Source organism: Microcaecilia unicolor, chromosome 11 (genome assembly GCF_901765095.1).
Source record: "Microcaecilia unicolor chromosome 11, aMicUni1.1, whole genome shotgun sequence".
NCBI classification, from domain to species: Eukaryota; Metazoa; Chordata; class Amphibia; order Gymnophiona; family Siphonopidae; genus Microcaecilia; species Microcaecilia unicolor.
The window spans coordinates 28,020,347-28,041,149 of NC_044041.1; the positions used below are offsets into that span (position 1 = coordinate 28,020,347).

The window sequence follows — 20,803 nt, forward strand, 5'->3', positions numbered from 1 at the left end:
CTCAGGGAGTTTATTCCAGGCATGGGGTGAGGCGAGGCAGAAAGGGCGGAGCCTGGAGTTGGCGGTGGTGGAGAAGGGTGCTGAAAGGAGGGATTTGTCTTGAGAGCGGAGGTTACGGGTAGGAACGTAAGGGGAGATGAGGGTAGAGAGGTAAGGAAGGGCTACAGATCGAGTGCATTTGTAGGTTAATAGGAGAAGCTTGAACTGTATGCAGTACCTGATCGGAAGCCAGTGAAGTGACCTAAGGAGGGGGGGTGATATGAGTGTATCGGTCCAGGCGGAAGATAAGACGTGCAGCAGAGTTCATTTTATAGTAAGCAGAGATAATTACTACAATGAAATAAAACCATATCATAATAATCTCAAGAAATTACACAGATCCTATAAATATTAAAATACAAAGGAAAATACACAGAACGTTATTATTTGTCAAATCTTACTATCCCCTTGTACACCTTCTCAAGTACTTTGAACTTTAAATGATCATAGACTTGTACTGCCTGGTCTAATTGCACACTATAAACTGACAGATCGCAGTGGGGTTTTTTTTTTTCTTTCTTGCTTCCCCTTTATGGAATAATCTCCCAGTGTTCATTCAGGCTGAATTGTCCTTTCTAAAAATGTAAGGACTATTGAAGCCCAAGTTGTTTCAAAGAACTTTCACCGAGTTGGTTTTTTTTTTTTTTTTTTTTTTGTAGATTGGGTGTCGGGAGTTGCCTTCCTGTGAACAGCCCAGGACTAGACTTCTTTTTTTTTTTAAGCATATTTTTAACTATACTCATAGGCGCCGACCCTGTGGGTACTCAAGCACCCCCCCCCCCCCCAATAGTTTTAGGCCCGGCATAGGTGGCACGGCGGCAAGTTCAACACTCCAACCGGAGGCCTCCCGATGGTCAGTATATGCACTGGCCCGCTGCTAAGTACCTTGATCGCTACTGCCGGTTGAAGCACCGCGGCGATTAAAAGAAGCTGCGGCTGCCTCGGGATCTTCTTCCCTGTGACGCGTCCAGCCTTCTAATGCAACTTCCTGTTCCGCATTCTCAACCAAACCTCTTTGGCCAGGAAGCGTCACAGGCAGGGAAATTAGGTGACGGCATGACGTCAAAACGTTGAAGCCACTTAGCTTATTCTCGGTTTCCCCTTGCCCGGCCCGCGCAACCTGTGTACACTGAAAACAAAGCAAATAAACCTATGAGTTGCTGCATCCACTACTACTACTACTATTTAGCATTTCTATAGCGCTACAGCGCTGCACAAACATAGAAGAAAGACAGTCCCTGCTCAAAGAGCTTATGATCTAATAGACAAAAAAATAAATAAAGTAAGCAAATCAAATCAATTAATGTGAACGGGAAGGAAGAGAGGAGGGTAGGTGGAGGCGAGTGGTTACGAATCTTGCATGGAATCTTGTCACTCTTTAGGATTCCAGAATCTTGCTATTCTTTGGGGTTCTACATGGAATGTTGATACTCCTTGAGATTACTACTACTACTATTTAGCATTTCTATAGCGCTACAAGGCGTACGCAGCGCTGCACAGACATAGAAGAAAGACAGTCCCTGCTCAAAGAGCTAACAATCTAATAGACAAAAAATAAATAAAATAAGCAAGTCAAAAGCAATCTTAAAGAGGTGGGTTTTCAGTCTAGATTTAAAGGTGGCCAAGGATGGGGCAAGACGTAGAGGCTCAGGAAGTTTATTCCAGGCGTAGGGTGCAGCGAGACAGAAGGCGCGAAGTTGTTGTTATTGTTGGTAGCATGTTTATTTAATCTCACATATTTTCAAGCATGCCCAGCTTGTGCAGCATACGGATGTACAGAGAGGAAGTATAACGGAATAACTTTTCATAGGTAGAGTACTACTACTACTACTACTACTTGACATTTTTAAAGCGCTACTAGGGTTCCGTAGCGCTGTACAATTTAACATAGAAGGACAGTCCCTGCTCAAAGGAGCTTACAATCTAAAGGACAAATGTACAGTCAATCAAATAGGGGCAGTCTAGATTTCCTGAAAGGTATAAAGGTTAGGTGCCGAAAGCAACATTGAAGAGGTGGGCTTTGAGCAAGGATTTGAAGATGGGTAGGAAGGGGGCTTGGCGTAAGGGCTCAGGAAGTTGATTCCAAGCATAGGGTGAGGCGAGGCAGAATGAGCGGAGCCTGGAGTTGGCGGTGGTGGAGAAGGGTACTGAGAGGAGGGATTTGTCCTGTGAGTAGTCAATAGAAATAAAACAAAATAAAACATGAAAAAGAAAATAAGATGATACCTTTTTTATTGGACATAACTTAGAGCTAATCAAGAAATGTACTAAGTTATGTCCAATAAAAAAGGTATCGTCTTATTTTTTTTTCATGTTTTATTTTGTTTTATTTCTATTGATTACCTTTAAAAGTGGACTAACATAACACGGCCACCACACCTCTCTACTCATAGGTAGAGTAGTAATTTGTTGTAAATTGTGATCGGTGTGTCGTTTGGAGGGGCTGGTTATAGGGACTGCATAGCACCTGTTGTATTCGTGCGGACATTTTTTTTTTCTCCTGGGTAAAGCACCGCTAAAACAGACATTATATTATGAAAATCAGGTGCTCAACATTAGAGTTTCTATTTATTTATTTCCTTATTTATATCCCACATCAAACATGAATTAGGTTGAAACCTGGGAGCATTTAAAAACTTTTTTTTCCCTGTGCCTAGATCAAAAGAGAAAGATGGTTTGTGGGAACTTCCTTGTATTTGTTTGTATTTTGCACACACCTTCAGTAGTAGCTCAAGGTGAATTTTGTGGAATATAATAAAAATGCCCTTAATATTGTTTATTACTACTATTTAAAAGAGAGATATTCATAATGAGGGCAAAGCTACCTTCATGCAGAAGTCCAGAGTCAGTCTAAAATGTGCCAACATTTTCCAGTGCTGTGATATATATTTATTTCTTCAAGTCATTTTTCAACAGCATTTTCTCAGTTATTACCCAAATACAAACACAATTATAATGTTAATTAATAAGTTTTGGATGTTACTGAACTCTATTATACTGTAAAAGGAGAGGGAAAAGGTGGGTGGATGGCCAGGGGCTCCAAAGACAAAAGGGACAAACTCAGGTAAAATATTTATTGATCGAGGACTCGTCACAATGTTTTGTTTTGGCCGGAAAGACCTGCTTCAGGAGTCTTCTAAGATAAAGGTCAGAATCTCCAAATGTGAAACATATCAGAGTAGATCAATAGAGTGGTCTTGAAAAAGACCTTAATGGTAAACGATGTGTGCCTTCAAATCTGGTAATCCAAAATGTCAGATGACATTTATATTAGAAGACTCCTGAAGCAGGCCTTTCCGGCCAAAACAAGCATTGTGTCTAGTCCTTAATGAATAAATCTTCTTTTACCTGAGTTTGTCCCTTTTGTCTTTGGAGCCCTTGGCCATCCATCCACTTTTTTCCTCTCCTTTTGAGCATTCCCACGGGATCATTGAGTTCTCCGCATCTGCGGATTTCTGTTGGAACATTCTTCTCTATTATTCTCTCACTGTATTTCTAGTTTTGGTACAGTATAAGTCATCACAAGGACAAAATATATGAAAACCAATGGACTGCATTAGGGACTTATAGGCTTCTTAGTTATGTTTAAACAAATGAGGGATCTGCAAGAAAAAAAATATTTATTTTTAATATTTTAACTTATGAAAACCACTTGTCCCTGAAACATGCTCAAAACAGAGTAAACCATTTGTACAAAAGAGATGAGGTATAGATGTGATTCCATATGCCCCAATGAAAGGAGAGTTTAATTTTACTTCCAATCTATATAACACCAGACTTCCCAAGGCAGATTACAACAACCGTTAAGATGAACCCATCAATAAACAGGATATCCTCACTGAAATTTGGCTATGTATGACTGTATTGTATAGAAGAATGAGCACAAAATGCAGCGTTTATTAGTGCTGTTTTCATCAGCTACAATCATTTTTGAAGTTGTTTTAGTGATATTCAGTTTTTATTTCATGATATTTATATATACATATGGGAACCTTTCAAATAAATTAAAAAGCTGTCAAATAAGTTAAAAAAAAATCTTTTGTCCTCCAACTTTTAAGGCACTGCCAATCCAACTGGAACAGCTTTTGACTTTTTACAGATGGACCACGCATAAGCATTATTTCTAATAATCTTTTACTATTGCTTCCAATAGCATTTGCAATTGTTTTGGGTAAACCAATGACTTTGCTACTGCCAGCAAGTTCCACCTACTGGCTTCAACCCATATAATGGGCTAGATAGCCTCGTACCATCTCCTGTTCCTAATCTAACCACCTTGGTCACAGGGAAGACTGAGGCCCCTAGGCAGCACCTTTAAATCACTGCGGTGCCTCTACCTGCAGCAGCGATCAAGGTAGTTAGCAGCACCAGTGAGCGGGGAGGGAGGGGGTAGGACAACAAAGGAAAGAAACGATGGACCTGGACCTGTGGAGGCCACAGGGAGAGAGCGAGAGGTGCTGTGTTGGATCAGGAAAGGGGAGGGAGAGACAGATAGGAAAAGGTGCTGGATGGAAAAGGGAGAAAGAGAGGTATAGATGCTGGACCAACTTGAAGGGAGGAGGAAGAGAGAGACAGACTGGGGGGAGAAGAGATGGGGAAAGAAGATGCTGGATGGAAGAGAGGGAGAGAGACACTGGAGACCCAGGAGGGACCCATATTGAACTGTGAAGGTGGTTGGAGTGGGAAGGAGAAGGGATAGGAACACAGGGGTAATGCTGGCTGGTAGGGGAGGGACAGGGAGACAGGTAATGCTGATCACAGAGGGAGGGATAGGGGCAGGGATACAGAGGAGGAAATGCAAGATAGGTCAAGACACACACAAAGGGAAAATGCTGAATAAAAGAGCTGGATCGGGACACTGAGAGGGCATATGCTGAAAACGGAGGAAGGTAAAGGACAGGGACACAGTGGGGAGATGTTGGACGGATAAGGATGCAGGAGGAGGATGATAAGACATGGAGCGAGAAGAACTGTCAAATGCACTGACCACAGCAAAGACAAGAAAACAAACAGACACAGAAAAGGGACACTGGAACCAAAGGGAACAGAAAAATAAAATGCTCAGACAACAAAGGAAGAGCAAAGTATTTTATTCTGAATTTATTAACTGGAATATATCAGCTTTTGAAAATGCACACAGATATTTTGCATTTTAGTTTAAATTTCTCTAGTGTTGTATGCCGAGTCTGACTTCTTGAGGTTTTCAGTTCAGTTTTTTGATCTCTGGTCCCTTGTGATACATTTGTTGTGTCATGTCTTTTTCATATGTGGCCACGATGCGGTATTCTGCTAGCTTGTGGTATCTGCGTAGAGATCTTGTTTTGTTTTTTCACTGGCTAGTGTATTGATCTTTTAAGGCCCAGTGTAGTATCTACAGTGCAGCCTTTTCACACATGAGGTTGTAGCTCTTTGTGTCCTGTGAGCTAGTGCTGTTATGATATGGTAAGGTTCTGAGTGTGTTTGTGCTCAAGTCTGTGTCCCTGTTTCCCCCCTCCCACCCCCAGTGTCGGGTCTTCCTCTCTGCTGCTCCAATAAAGTATCTTGAATTTCACCTCCCTGGCGGATTTGTCATTTTGACATCCTCTGCTGTCTTTTGGTGTGTGCATTACACCAGGTCTATAGTTGCATAAACGCATGGGTCCAAATGTGATATTTACTAACTAAACAGCATTCTGTAAGTAACCTGAGAAGATGGTTCCACTGATGCCCCTCCAGACCATCCCCTTCATTCCAAACTAAGCCACTTTAGCGCATAATTTATAGAAATGCAGTTAGGCGCACTAGTGCCAGTTATGTATAAACATATTCGTACCCACACAGATGGCAGTATTCTATAAATGTAAGTGTTGCAAATGGTGCTGGTGACCTTTTATAGAATGAGGGGGACACTCTCTGATGATAGAATCAGCTACTTTGCTTCTGGATCAGAATGGGGTGTGAGCAAAACTGAAGTCTTTCATTGGCAGTAACCTACTGTAAGTCGTAAACACTCTTAAATTAATCCCTTACAGGTCTGACAGATGACTTCATGCCTGACTTGCAAACTCCATACTACAGCTGCAGTCAGTCCTTGACTCACTGGGGCGGAGCTTTAACAAATATTTTGTACCCACAACACCAGTATGGTAGCCACAGAAAGCATTCAAGGTGCATGCTTGTGACATATTGATGGCCTCCCTAGGTCGTAATCCCAAATGTAAGTTTTGCGACCTCGTTTCAGCCCCTGAGAACAAAAGCTGGCCAAGTCCACTTTGGAGATATTGGCCTTCTAAGTTGCTAAGTCTTTAGGCCATATGAACCTATCCAGAAGTGGACATGACCTGCGTTTACTCTGAAGAGCTCATTTGGGATCATGACACACAGTCTGGGGATTTCTTTCAAAAGTGGCAAGTAATAAGGAGAGGGCTTGAAAGGAGGAAGAAATAGGGCAGTGATGACATTATGTGAATCGTCTCCGTTACTCCTATAGAGCCGAAATACATTTAGTCTGATACTGCAATAATGAGCATAAAAATGTTCTTTAGATATTTCCTATACTTAACTTACTTTTAAAGTGAACTCACTAAAACCACCAATAAGGGGGAGAACTGAAACCTACATAACAGACCTGAGTGATCTAATGCAGGGTTTCTGAACTCGGGTCTTGGGACACACAGGATACACCTGACGGAATGTGCATGAGAGAGATTTGCACACAGAGGTAGCACATGCAAATGTATTTCACGCATATTCATTGTGAATATCCTGAAAACCTGACTGTCTAGATGTGTCCCGAGGACTGGGTTGAGAACCCCTGGTCTAATGTTAGGGCAATAGACTGTGTCAGTGAAACAGGGATGGAGAAGTGTGAGGACCTTTTCTCGAGATCCCTAAGAGCTGTCCTTGACCACGTAAGGTTGGTTTGGAAACGGAACAGTAATAAAAATAGTTGTCTCTTGATTGCTTCCTCTTCGATGAGCTGTGGAAGAAGGTTATGAGAGCTTCATGGTTTAAGCCACTCCCAGTGTAATATACAGAAGTTTCTTTGGGGAGCTATTGTAAGTAAATTTTTTCATTTATTTATTTATATCCCACATTATCCAAAAGCATGTTTGGTTCAGTCCAGCTTACATATCACTTACTAGGTAGCTCTGTGTCTTAGAATCAGGGATTCATGTGGAGTGGCTGAGGGGTTGAGTAGCCAGGATAGGCATTCAGCACTGTATCCATCGCTTGCTTCTAATTTTGTATGTCTATAGGACTGCATAATGTTTTACTACTGCCACGGAAACTGTAGTAATTTTTCTCTTAGCTGGCAATGGAAAGTTTTGTCTTGTTGAAAGTAGGACTAATCACGTACAGAGCACTCTATCTAATCCTGCAACTTTCCAGTTGTGATTTAGCACTTGTTCTAAAGTCTCTTATCCATGTAACACGGGCCCCCCCCCCCCCCATGCAGGATTCTCCACATGCAATCCAGGCCTTCCCACGGATTCAGCAGCCGCAAAGTGGCCATTTTTGAAAAATATAAATGGAATTATCCTGTCATACTGTACTTTTTATAGACATATATTTTTTGGGCCTGTCAGTCTTTTTGTTTTCTCTGGTATGACAATTTGGAGATGTTCCTGTGTCGAATGTTGTGATTGGAGAAGAGAATAATTTTGTCCTAAAGCAGCAGTGCTTGGATTGTCTTGCTAGAAATAACATTGGAAATGGTAGTAACTTTGTAAAAACTTAGTGGCCCTTTTACCAAGGTGTGTCAGGCGTTTTTGCACGTGTAACGCAGTTTAAAATGGTGTGCCGCAGGGGTCTCGGGCATCTTGTGGTAAGTGCCATTTTGCACCCGCTAATCCATGCGGTAAAAAATTTTAAAAAATGTTTTTGGGAGGGGGCGTGTCAGGGCGTTCCTCAGCCAATCAGCACAGCTGCATTACTGCATGCTAACTAGTTAGCACAAGATTAGCGCATGAGCCTTTACCGCCATCTGTTCTGTAGGCGTTAAGGGCTCACGTGGTAATTTTTATTAATGGCCACACACTAAGGGCAATAATCACATTAGAAATAAAACCCAGCGCAAAAACAGTAAATATCAGTATAGGAAAGCAAGGTTAACTGTGAGACAAGTCACTGCTGAGGACCCCAAGATGCGGTAAAAGGGGACCTGCGCTGGCATCGGCGTGTGTTTTTGACGCATGCCAAAGCCAAGTCTTTCTTTTCTGCAGGAAATGGCTGTGCATCAAGTAAAGCACTTGCCTCGTGGCCATTTCGGGGGGGGGGGGGGGGCGGACGGACCATACTGCCACCCATTGAGATGGCGGTAAGGGCTCCCGCACTAACCAGGTGGTAACCGGGCAGCGCACAGCACTCTCAGATTACCACTGGGTATACCCTGGAAATACAAAAGTAAATATATTTTTGTAGCGCCAAATATGACGGCATGGCAGTGGCGTAGCCAAGGGTGGGCCCAGGCCCATCCACTTTGGGTTCAGGCCCACCCAGTAGCAGCACATCTATAATGTGGCTGGCAGGGATTCTCAAGCCCCACCAGCCGAAAACTCCCAACTGTCCCTCCTGCATACCTTTTAAATAGCAGAGCTTTGCCTGCAGCAAGCAGCGACTGATACATACTGTTCGCACCGGCCCTTCAGCCTTCCCTCTGGTGCAACTTCCCGCCTATGCGGAAACAGGAAGTTGCATCAAAGGAAAGGCTGTGGGGCCAGCATGAGCAGTGTGTATTAGTTGCTGCTCGCTGTTGGTGAAAATCTATTTAAAAGGTATTCAGGCAAGGGCGGATGTTTGAGAGACCATATAGATGCAGGCAAGAGAGGGAGAGACCAAATCACTTGTGGGACAAGGCGGAATTCTTCTGCCCACCCATCTTGGGCCCAGGCACACCCAAATTTGGGTGTCTGGCTACTCCCTTGTGGCACGTGGGGGTGGGAGGTACCACCGGGCTGCCCAGTTATTGCCCAGTAAAGACTTATTGGGCTTGCTGGCATTTTGTAAAAGGGGGCCCTGTGTAACTAATTTTTTTCCAAGGAAATGGCTGGAGGAACCCCAGACTTGTCTGTGGAATTTGTTTGAAGAAGGCTAAGTTCACACTGCCTTAGTTTGCTGTTTGATAATTGAATTTAGAGCACCTTTAGACTTGTTAAAACCAGGGGCGTAGCCACGAGTGGGTCTGGGTGGGCCTAGGCCCATCCAGTTTGGGTTCAGGCCCACCCAGCAGTGGAGAACTTCAATTTCAACGGCAGCGGAGGGAGCAGGCTGAGGTCCGATCCTGCTTCTGCCTTCCTCTCTCCCACAGCGCTTCTCAGACGCTGCCTACCTACCGCCGCCACGATCTAGCATCTTCCTCCCATCTCAGCACTGCAGCAGCGGTAGCAATTCATGCTGCCTCTTGCTTCGTTCTAACCCGGAAGCGTCTCCTCTGCCGCGTCCCGCCCCCATTATTACAACTTCTTGTTTCTGCTAGGGCAGGATGCGGCAGAGGAGACGCTTCCGGGTTAGAACGAAGCAGGAGTCAGCATGAATCGCTACCGCTGGTCCGCTGCTGCTGAGATGGGAAGTAGATGCAGGATCGTGGCGGCGGTAGGTAGGCAGCGTCTGAGAAGCGCTGTGGGAGAGAGGGAGGCAGAAGCGGGATCGGACCTCAGCCTGCTAAGGGTGGTGCTGTGCCCCATTGAAGAGATGGAGAGTTGGGGGGAGGTCTCCTTAAGATAGACGCTGAATGGGGGGGGGGCATGAGGTGGAGAGGGGCAAGAGAGAGAGAATTGTGGGACATAGGGTAGAGAGGGGTAAGAAAGGAAAAAATCTTGCATTGGGAGGGGAGAGGGACAAGAAAGGGAGAAATGTTGGACATAGGGGGGTAGTGGGGAGGGAGAGATGGTAAATGTTGGACAGGGGGTGGTGAGGAGGAGAAGATAGATGGTGAAAAATTGGACATGATGGTGGAGGGCAGGAAGAGATTTGTAGGGGGAAACGAGAGATGTTGGATGGGGCACAAGGGAGGGGGAGAGGCAGAAATGTTGAACATGTCACAGCAGTGGAAGGGAGGAAGAGAGAAAATGCTGCATGGGGGGAGGGGGAAGAGAAGTGTTGGACCCATGGCACAAGAGAGGGAGAAATGGTAGAACGTGGGAGAGAGGGAGATATATTGGACCTGGGGGTGAATGAGAGGGAAAGAAAAACACAGGAGGTGGAGAGGGAAGAAAGGAGGAGATGTTGGATTCAGGAGCAGAAGGGTGATGGAGAGATGCTGGACAGTGGGAGTGAGGGAAGAGAGAGGGAGAAATGTTGGAACATGGGGGAGAGGGCAGGAGGGAAGAGAGATGTAAGGCTACAAAAGTGGGGTGGGGAGAAAGAGGGAGCAGATGCTGGGCTACAAGGGTGGAGGGAAGGAAGATGGTGGAACCATGTGGGAGAGGCCAGGAAGGAGAGGAAGAGGGTGGCAAGGAAATAAATAAAAAGATAGTGATTACAGAGGATAGAAATATGGTAATGAAAGGGAATGGAGGGCTGAGGAAGGAGTGAGATGGGGAAATGGAAAAGCTAGTGGGTGAGAGAAAAAGATGAAAATCTGATAGGTAGCTGTAAACTAAAAAGGAGGAGAACAGTGAGAGGGTGAAATTTGAGTTGACAGCAAGGCAGAAAGAAGAAAAAAGAGAGGAAAGAGCTAAAAATAAGAAGTCAATATGTCAGAAGCAGGTGTAGTGAAGGTAAAAAGACAAATGGACAGCAGCCGCTCGAAAGAGAATTAGAAGACGACAGACAGGAAAGCAGAAAAGAAACTGCAACCAACATGATGGAAAAATACAATGTCCAGACCACAAAGGTAGAAAACAATGTATTTTGAATGTTTTAAATGGAATATGTTGGCTTTGGGAAATCTACATAGCAAATGTGTTTGTATCGTGTTCAGGAAAAAGGAAATGCATTTCTGTTTTTATTTCTCTAGTGTTGAAGTACATGCTAAGTTTAACTTTTTTGGGGTTCCGAGTTCAATTTTTGTCTAAATATTTTTATTTCTGATATGCGATCCCATGTTCTGTATTTGGTGAGGGTCTGTTGGTGTGACAGTAATGGCAGGTTGGGAAATTGGAGGGAAGGCAGGGAGGAGAGGGGATCAGGGAAGGGGCCTTAGCATGTCTAACACCAGGTCTGACCCTTGCTGTATAGCTGGTAGGGATCCCAAGCCTCCCCAGCTGAGGACTTCCTCCAAAGACGGCCAGAACGTCCTTCTACCAAGCTCTGCAGTCGGTGACAGCATGCTTGAGTCACTGACAGCTAAGCATGCATAGGGTACTGGCATCAGTGGCTTACAGATGTTGCTGCTGCCTGCCAAGTTTGGTAAAAGGGAGTTCTGGCCACCTTGACAGAAAGTCTTCAGCTGATAGAGCTTGAGGATCCTTATTAGCTAATGTATTTATATTTTGCGGTAGGGCAGGGCAGAGAAAATATTGTGCCCACCCACTTTGGACTCAGGCCCATCCAAAATTGGCTGTCTGGCTACGCCACTGGTTAAAACTAGATTCCCACTATCTTCTTTCAGTTCCTAAGAGCAGGTTTGGGGTGGGGGGGGGGGGGGGGCAGGAGTGCTCTCATAAACAGCTTGAAACATGAATATCGGAGATATGTCCTTGGATTGCGTGGAAAGGTGCATTTGTTTTGAAATATTCTTCCTCTAGACTTCCCTTCGCACTTCTGTTTGCTTAGTACAGGTTCTCAGAAACACATCTACAGTTGATTAGGCTGCAGTGGTATCAAACAGCAGTGTTAAACTGAAGTGTGGGCAGCGCTTTTGCTGTCTGCTGCCGCCGTTAAACCTGGATATTCAATACCGGGGCATTTCTGGTGACTGGCATTGAGCATCCAGGGTTTGTTTGTTTTTTAACCACTAAAAAAGATAACCGACTATGCCGATATTCAGCACTAACCAGTTAACGTTTTAGTGGTTAAAGATAGGACAGCTATTTGTGCGGTTCTATTTTTCTGCTAAACTTATCCGGTTAGGCGCTGAATATCAGCACCAAACCGGATAAATCGGGTGATGACTGTACATTTGTCCTTTAGATTGTAAGCTCCTGTGAGCAGGGACTGTCCTTCTGTGTTAAATTGTACAGCGCTGCGTAACCCTAGTAGCGCTTTAGAAATGTCAAGTAGTAGTAGTAGTAGGCACTAACCGGCAATATTCAGCCAGTTATTTGCTACTTCACTCTCCTCAGCCACTGTTTTCAGGGGAAGCCAGTCAATTGGTCAGAGACAGTGGCTTAGGAGAGTGAAGTGACAAGCGAGAAAACACTGTGCACGTCGTAGAAAACGTTTAGAGATAAGTTCACATTTTGATTTAATTATTTGGAGTAGCACTATTCAGATAGGCAACAGCACACAACATAATACAAAGAGAAGCCCGATGAAAGAAGTGCTATACCACTTGGCAAAGAAATGTATAGCCTAAAAAAAAGTGGTTTTTGCTGAGGGCACTCTTTAATAAGAAGTAAAAGAAAAAAAAAAAAAGCAAACTAAAAAACATTAAAAAAGATATTGCCAGTTGTATATACGTGTTTGTAGTGCTGTTAGCCTTGTTAGTGGAGCAGCATTGGAATATTACAGGCATCGACTTGGTTAGCACGTGCTCATTTTTAGCGCACACTAAAAACGCTGGCGTGCCTTTGTAAACAGGGCCCTAAGCGCTTTGACAGTTCTCCTTTAAGTAAACCAGAATGAAGTGTCCTTTTCAGCTGATACAGACTCTGGTCATGTTACAAATTTATTTCCAGAAATGTAGGGGCAGAGAAGGGGAAGTTTGGGTGGCTAAAGTAAAACTGCACACCAGGCCTCTAGTCTTCAGCTCACATAACTATTTCGAGCAGTTTATTTTTCCATCTGCATATAGCATTTGCATCATTCATCTGCCACCTCGTTAACACAAGTCCATATTTGAAAACGAATGTTCTAGAATTTCTTAGGTAAAAGAGGCTAGCCCTGGAAATAAAATAATTTGACCAGTTCCAATTTGAAAATAAAATTTAAAAAGATCAACACTGTTTGCTCTCACTCTTGTACATTGTGTTCAGCATGTCGTACAAAATTATCATCACCCAGTTATAATTCATCATAAGCTGCCTTCCAAAGTACAGGCAAAACTGGAGAGGAAAAGTAGAATATAACCTTTATTTAAAAGTGTTTACATAAAACACCTATTTTTTTTCAGTGACTGTTTTTTCCAGATAATCATCTTGGCTATATCAAATCCAATTCTTCGTAGGATATCATTCACAGCTGCCATCGCTTGTCCCAAGAGGTGGCAGATACGCTGCCCTAGGACTGGCTCTTAATATCTGTGGGAGTGTCCGCCGCTGCCTGAGGTTATGAGTAGAGTAAACCCCCTTATCCTGAATAAAACGTACAGGCTGAAGGATGGTGAATTGTTCTCTGCAGACAGAATGAGAAGCCAGGATGTGTTGCTCCTTGTCAGGACTTTATGCTGGTTGATACCTATAATCAATCAGGAAAAGGTCTCAATAATTCTTTTCTCTCTTTCTGGTGATACAAACTGATTTGCAAGGTATACATGGAACCTTCCCAAATGCCACACTTCTGTAGAATCTGAGAAGTATCAGTGTTGTAATGTATACATAAATACAGTGATGTGAAAATTTCCCCTATTATTTCAAATATATTGTATTATTCTGATCTTTTAAACAAAATGTAATATTAAAGGAAAACCAAGTAAACACATAACATAATTTTCTTAAAGTTATTACTTCATTTATTTAAGGAACAAAGTTATCCAACACCTATATCACCCATGTGAAAAAGTAACTGCCCCCTATACTTAATAACTGCTTGCACCTGTCAGCCAAATGCTTCCTAGACTTTGATATCAGTCTTTCACATTGCTGTTGAGGAATCTTAGCCCACTTTTCCTTAAAAACTGTGTTGTGTTTACTCAGGTTTCCTTTCTCTAATATTACATTTTGTTAAGATCAAATATTTAGTGTGAAACATGTAATAATTAGGAGGAAGGATGAACTTTTTCACACCACTGAAGATGGGTATAAGTTTAAGACAGGAAGAGAAAAGTGTTAGGTAACGACCACAGAAACTGTTAAAACAAGGCAGGAGGATCGTTCTTTGGCGATGAATTGTACTGGGATTATAAAAGGAAACAGGAAACAAGGGGGTCCACTCAGATTCTACAGAGTGGAGGAGTAGCCTAGTAGTTAGTGCAGTGGACTTTGATCCTGGGGAACTGGGTTCGATTCCCACTGCAGCTCCTTGTGACTTTGGGCAAGTCACTTAACCCTCCATTGCCCCTGGTACAAAATAAGTACCTGAATATATGTAAACCACTTTGAATGTAGTTGCAAAAACCATAGAAAGGTGGTTTATTAAGTCCCATTAACAAGATTCCATGCAGAATCTTAAAAAGGAGCAATCTTCCATGTAGAACCCCAAAGAATAGCAAGATTCCAGAATCCCCGCTTATTTGAGGTTCTACATGGAATGTTGCTAGTGGAGGAGTAGCCTAGTGGTTAGTGCAGTGGACGTTGACCCTGGGAAACTGAGTTCAATTCCCACTGCAGCTCCTTGTGACTCTGGGCAAGTCACTTAACCCTCCATTGCCCCTGGTACAAAATAAGTACCTGAATATATGTAAACTGCTTTGAATGTAGTTGCAAAAACCTCAGAAAGGTGGTATATGAAGTCCCATTTCCCTTTCCCCCTTTCCCTTATGACATCACAATATCAGAAGTGAGCCAAGTATCGGGCAATCAAGCCATTGTGACATCACTGATGAGGTTGGCTCTTATTGGTGGAATGAGTGGAGGAGTAGCCTAGTGGTTAGTGCAGTGGACTTTGATCCTGGGGAACTGGGTTCGATTCCCACTGCAGCTCCTTGTGACTTTGGGCAAGTCACTTAACCCTCCATTGCTCCTGGTACAAAATAAGTACCTGAATATATGTAAACTGCTTTGAATGTAGTTGCAAAAACCTCAGAAAGGTGGTATATCAAGTCCCATTTCCCTTTCCCTTTTCACAGAAACGCAAGCAATACAAACCAAGGGTGGAAGAAGACCCAAGTCCAAATGACCAGCCCAATAAATGAGTAGGAGCTTCAAAACAAGTTTATTAGGACCCAACACGGTTCGTGTTTCGGCAAAAAGCCTTCTTCAGGGGTCGGGTAATGTGAAACTTCAGCACAACTCAAATGAAAAGTAGAAGTGCTAAGAAAGCACAGAGAGAAGAACGCTGCATCCACAAAGAACTCTGTCTCAGTGAAGCAGCCAGATTCTCACATAAGTAATTCTTCTCACATTCTGAGGTAGGCATTTGTTGTACCATCGGTGACAATTTGTTACACAAACTTACCACTGCCAGATGTCCATTTTTAGCTTTAAAGACCTGTGGCTCTTGCCCACTGCTGAAGACGATTGTTCCTTCTTTTCCCTTGAAATGGAACTGTAGGCTATAAACAAATCCACATGTCGGGTTTTTAAATATAGCTGAAGCAGATGCCATTAATTTCAAAAGGTAGCCCTCTTTGATTCTGCTTGTTGTTTGAAAAGAGCCAGCCTACCCTACTCCTTCCTTTGCTGTCATATTAGGTATATCATTAGACTGAAAACCAGCACTCCTATGAAACACAGAAACATGACGGCAGATAAAGGCCACATGACCCATCCAGTCTGCCCATCCTCTGTAACCCCTAATTCTTCCTGTTCCTAAGCGATCCCACATGCTTATCCCATGCCTTTTTACATTCTGGAACAGTCCTCGACTCCACCACCTCCACCGGGAGGCCATTCCACGCCTCCACCACCCTTTCTGTGAAATAATGCTTCCTTAGGTTACTCCTAAGCCTATTCCCTCTTAACTTTGTCTTATGCCCCCTCATTCCAGAGCTCTCCTTCACTTGAAAAAGGCTCTCTTCCTGTACATAAATGCCCTTGAGATATTTAAACGTTTGTATCATGTTTCCTCTCTCCCTCCTCTCTTCCAGCGTATACATGTTGAGGTTCATAAGCCTGTCCCTATAATTTTTGCATTCAAGACCGCTTACTAATTTCATAGCCGCCCTCTGGACTGACTCCATCCTGTTTATATCTTTCCGTATGTGTGCGGTGTCCAGAATTGTTGACAAATCCAAATAAATAAATGTTCATTATCTGGAAACCAGTTACTTCTGCAGTAATACTTTTTAAAAGTACTTTGAATAGCTGAAATCTTCTGATAAATACAAAAGCTGATTGGGAAACAAGTCTTTCAACTGCAGGTAATTAGTAGAAGCTTTGTCAGTCACTGAGAGCCAGGTGACTAAAAATGGCGAACCTTATAAAGTGATTTGGTGTAATGGATGGGGATAGCTGTAAATCTTTTAGTAATTAACCCATTTTTTTCTCTAGGATCTAGGACTAATTTAGTACACAGCATTTCCATTCTGTGATCCCAACAACAGCATACATACCTTCCCTGGACGATGTTAACTGAGTTCTGCTTATTTGCCAGCATACATAGTTTTGTAACTGTTTCAAAGATGTGTTCACATCGCAAGATTGCATCTCCCTAGAATTTGGAAAGAGGAAAAGATATAGTACAAGAAGGGAGTAGGCTGACATCCATAACTATTCTGGCATTTTGTATGGTTTTTATTCCTATTGTGTACAGCCTCATACCCAGAAATGTTTGCATATGATATGGGTTATGTAAGCCAGTGGTTTTCAACCCAGTCTTTACGGACCACCTGCCCAGCCAGGTTTTCAAGATCCCCACAATAAAAATGCCTGGGAGAGATCTGCATGCAGTGGAGGAAGCGCATGCTAATACATCTTGTACATACTCATTATGGAGATCCTGAAAACCTGACTAGCCAGGTGGTCCCTGAGGACAAGGTGAAAAAATATCGGTGTAAGCAATAAGCAGCATTTTGTTTCTAAGGATATCTGAAATCTAATTTCCAGGTCCATAGGTTTTGTTATCAATGCACTTGAAACTTGGTGACGGTGGACTTCATAGGGTAGTTGTATTCACTTCCATCATCTACTACTACTACTTATCATTTCTATAGTGCTACTAGACGTACGCAGCGCTGTACACTTGAACATGAAGAGGCAGTCCCTGCTCGACAGAGCTTACACTCTAATTAGGACAAACAGAACAAATAAGGGATAAGGACAAAGAGTAGCAAGATTCCGTTCAGAATCCTAAAGACTAGCAAGATTCCGGAATCTCATAGTAGCAAGATTCTTTGCAGAATCCCAAAGAGTAGCAAGATTCCGGAATCCCAAGACTACTACTACTACTTATCATTTCTATAGCGCTACTAGACGTACACAGCACTGTACACTTGAACAAGAAGAGACAGTCCCTGCTTGTCAGAGCTTACAATCTACTTAGGACAGACAAACAGGACAAACAAGAGATAAGGGAATATTAAGGTGAGGATGATAAAATAAGGGTTCTGAACAAGTGAATAAGGGTTAGGAGTTAAAAGCAGCATCAAAAAGGTGGGCTTTTAGCTTAGATTTGAAGACGGCCAGCGATGGAGCTTGACGTACCGGCTCAGGAAGTCTATTCCAGGCATATGGTGTAGTAATAGTAGACAGTGGACTTCATAAGGTAGTTGTATTCACTTCCATCATCTAGGCCAATGGTTCTTAATCCAGTCCTTGTGGCACACTCAGCCATTCAGTTTTTCAGAATATCCACAATGAATAGGCATTGCCTCCTTGGTATGCAAATCTATCTCATGCATATTCATAGAAACAGAGAAAAATGAAGGCAGATAACGACCATATTGTCAAGCCAGTCTGCTTGACAATTATCCCTTCCTCTCAGAGATCCTGAATTTAGATACAGTTTTCGTCTTCACCACCTCCACTGGGAAACCGTTCCATGAATTCACCTGATTGACAAGGATTTGGCCATTCACTCGAGGTGTACATCTGATGAGCATCCCCGTTTTGAAAACTGCTTCAGGGACCACACTTGGCTCACTCACCACCACTGTTTTTCCACAGATATTTCATGTTTATTAAATAAATGATTTGTTTTTGCACATGGATTCTGGGTAGCACTATTGAAAGGTCACATGATTTAAGTGGACATTATTTATTGAGCGATTTAGACTGATGATGTGCATTTCCCTTTATAATGTTATCAGTGGGCGTTTTTCCACTTGAAAGCTAGAAGGCAGCTCGGGTGCATAGAGAGAGGAATAGCCAGTAGGAAAAGAAGTGATGATGCCCTTGTATAAGACTCTGGTGAGACCTCATTTAGAATATTGTGTACATTTTGGAGACCGCACCTTATGGAGCCAGTCCAGAGAATGGCTATTAAATTTGTCAGTGGCCATTGTCATAAAGAGTATGGGGCAGACTTAAAGATCTCAATATGTATACTTTGGAAGAAAGGCGGGCGAAGGGAGATATGATAGAGACGTTTAAATACATATGTAGCATCCATACACAGGAGGCAAGTCTCTTTCAATTGAAAGGAAGCTCTGGAATGAGGGGGCATAAGATGAAGGTGAAAGAGGATAGACTCAGAAGTAATATGAGGAAATCTTTCTTCATGGAAAGGGGTGGTGAATTCGTGGAAAGGCCTCCCGGTGGAAGCAGTGGAGACAAAATCAGTACCTGAATTCAAGAGAGCGTGGGCCAAGTACATAGGATCTGTAAGGAAGTGATAAGGAGAGTAGATACTACTAGTACTACTTATTTCTATAGCGCTACTAGACGTACGCAGCGCTGTACACTTGAACATGAAGAGACAGTCCCTGCTCGACAGAGCTTACAATCTAATTAGGACAGACAAACAGAACAAATAAGGGATAAGGACAAAGAGTAGCAAGATTCCGTGCAGAATCCTAAAGAGTAGCAAGATTCCGGAATCCCATAGTAGCAAGATTCTGTGCAGAATCCCAAAGAGTAGCAAGATTACGGAATCCCAAGACTACTACTACTACTACTTATCACTTCTATAGCGCTACTAGACGTACGCAGCGCTGTACACTTGAACACGAAGAGACAGTCCCTGCTCGACAGAGCTTACAATCTAATTAGGACAGACAAACAGGACAAACAAGAGATAAGGGAATATTAAGGTGAGGATGATAAAATAAGTGTTCTGAACAAGTGAATAAGGGTTAGGAGTTAAAAGCAGCAAAAAGGTGGGCTTTTAGCTTAGATTTGAAGACGGCCAGAGATGGAGCTTGACGTACCGGCTCAGGAAGTCTATTCCAGGCATATGGTGCAGCAAGATAAAAGGAACGGAGTCTGGAGTTAGCGGTGGAGGAGAAGGGTGCAGATAAGAGAGATTTACCCAGTGAACGGAGTTCCTGGGGAGGAATGTAGGGAGAGATGAGAGTGGAGAGGTACTGAGGAGCTGCAGAGTGAATGCACTTATAAGTCAATAAGAGGAGTTTGAACTGTATGCGGAAACGGATAGGAAGCCAGTGAAGTGACTTGAGGAGAGGGCTAATATGAGCATAACAACACTGGCGGAATATTAGTCATGCAGCAGAATTTTGAACAGATTGAAGAGGAGAGAGATGGCTCAGTGGGAGACCTGTGAGAAACAAGTTGCAATAGTCTAAGCGAGAGTAGATGGCATAGATGGGCAGACTGGATAGTCCATATGGTCTTTATCTGCCTACATTTTTCTATGTCACTGTTCCTTGACATAAAAACATTGATGGTCTTCTCTCTCTTTCTCTTATAATTAATAGATTAAAAACATTTCTGTAGTGATCACATATTTATTCGGTGTTTCATTGGTTGGGGCAGTGGCGTAGCAAGGAGGGGCGGTCCGCCCCGGGTGTCAGCTCAGGGGGGGTGCTCCCTTCCAGCCCCCCCCCCCCTCGGCGAATCAACCCCCCCCCCCTGACCAGCTCCTGCACCCTACCCTTAAAAAGAATATCAGGAGGCGAGGCGCCCTGCCCTGCACGTAAGAGAAATGTGGACCGTTGGGTCTTCCCTCGCTCTATCTGTCCCGCCCTCCGCTGACGCAACTTCCTATTTCCGCAAGGGCGGGACAGACAGCGAGAGAAGGCCCGACGGTCCACATTTCTTTCACGTGCAGGGCAGGGCGCCTCGCCTCCCGATATTCTTTTTAAAGGTAGGGTGCGAGAGCTGGTCAGGGGGAGGGGGGTGTCATCGTGCTGCACCCGGGGGGGGGGGGGTGCAACGGCGAACTGCCCCGCCCCGGGTGGCAGCCCCCCCTGCTACGCCACTGGGTTGGGGAATACATATTTTGTTTGGGCTTTATCTGGCATCATATACTTTTCTACTATAATAATTTCTGCCTTGTGTACACCTGTAGGCCATGGAGGACTCTTTGAAGGACAACTTTAAACTTGATTATGAAAGCAATCAGGATACAGTATGTTTTTCTTTTTGATTTGCCATAGTAGGATTATATGACTTACATTTTATTTTATTGTGTGTGATATGTAATAGATATTGACAGATGTTTGATTTCCCACCTTTTGTTTGTTGTCCTCTGTGGGAACATGGATGACTAAGATTTCATCACTCAGGTTACTGACTGAAATACCTTAAAATGAAAGAAATGCAAAGGTAATTTCAATGAAGAAGTCACACTGCTGCTTATTAAGAAATATCAGTTTGTTAAAATGGCTTTAATGTCCCACGGAGGAAAGGATGCCTGCTAGCAACCTACACCCAAAATACTGGAAAAATATTACAGTGTTGCAGGTCGTTAATCCTAGTTTTCAGTGCCCCAACCACAATGAGTTCTGGTAGTCATAAATTAGGAT

General features: G+C 43.4%; 2 protein-coding genes across 5 annotated transcripts in view; both read right to left on the reverse strand.

Annotated features, from left to right (window-relative positions):
* KCTD10 (potassium channel tetramerization domain containing 10) overlaps nt 1-1,007 on the reverse strand; it is a 33,396-nt gene extending 32,389 nt beyond the window's left edge. For both annotated transcript variants that reach the window (XM_030218236.1, XM_030218235.1), the window contains exon 1: nt 925-1,007. The gene's annotated coding sequence lies outside the window, so the exon portion shown is untranslated. The remainder of the gene's footprint in view (nt 1-924) is intronic.
* An 11,994-nt stretch (nt 1,008-13,001) lies between these two features.
* MYO1H (myosin IH) overlaps nt 13,002-20,803 on the reverse strand; it is a 97,775-nt gene continuing 89,973 nt past the window's right edge. For all 3 annotated transcript variants that reach the window (XM_030219579.1, XM_030219581.1, XM_030219578.1), the window contains exons 29-32: nt 20,510-20,580; nt 16,493-16,590; nt 15,397-15,493; nt 13,002-13,518 (exon numbers count right to left, since the gene is read on the reverse strand). In XM_030219579.1, the coding sequence (XP_030075439.1) occupies nt 13,495-13,518; nt 15,397-15,493; nt 16,493-16,590; nt 20,510-20,580 (290 nt within the window). In that variant the 3' untranslated portion in view covers nt 13,002-13,494. The remainder of the gene's footprint in view (nt 13,519-15,396; nt 15,494-16,492; nt 16,591-20,509; nt 20,581-20,803) is intronic.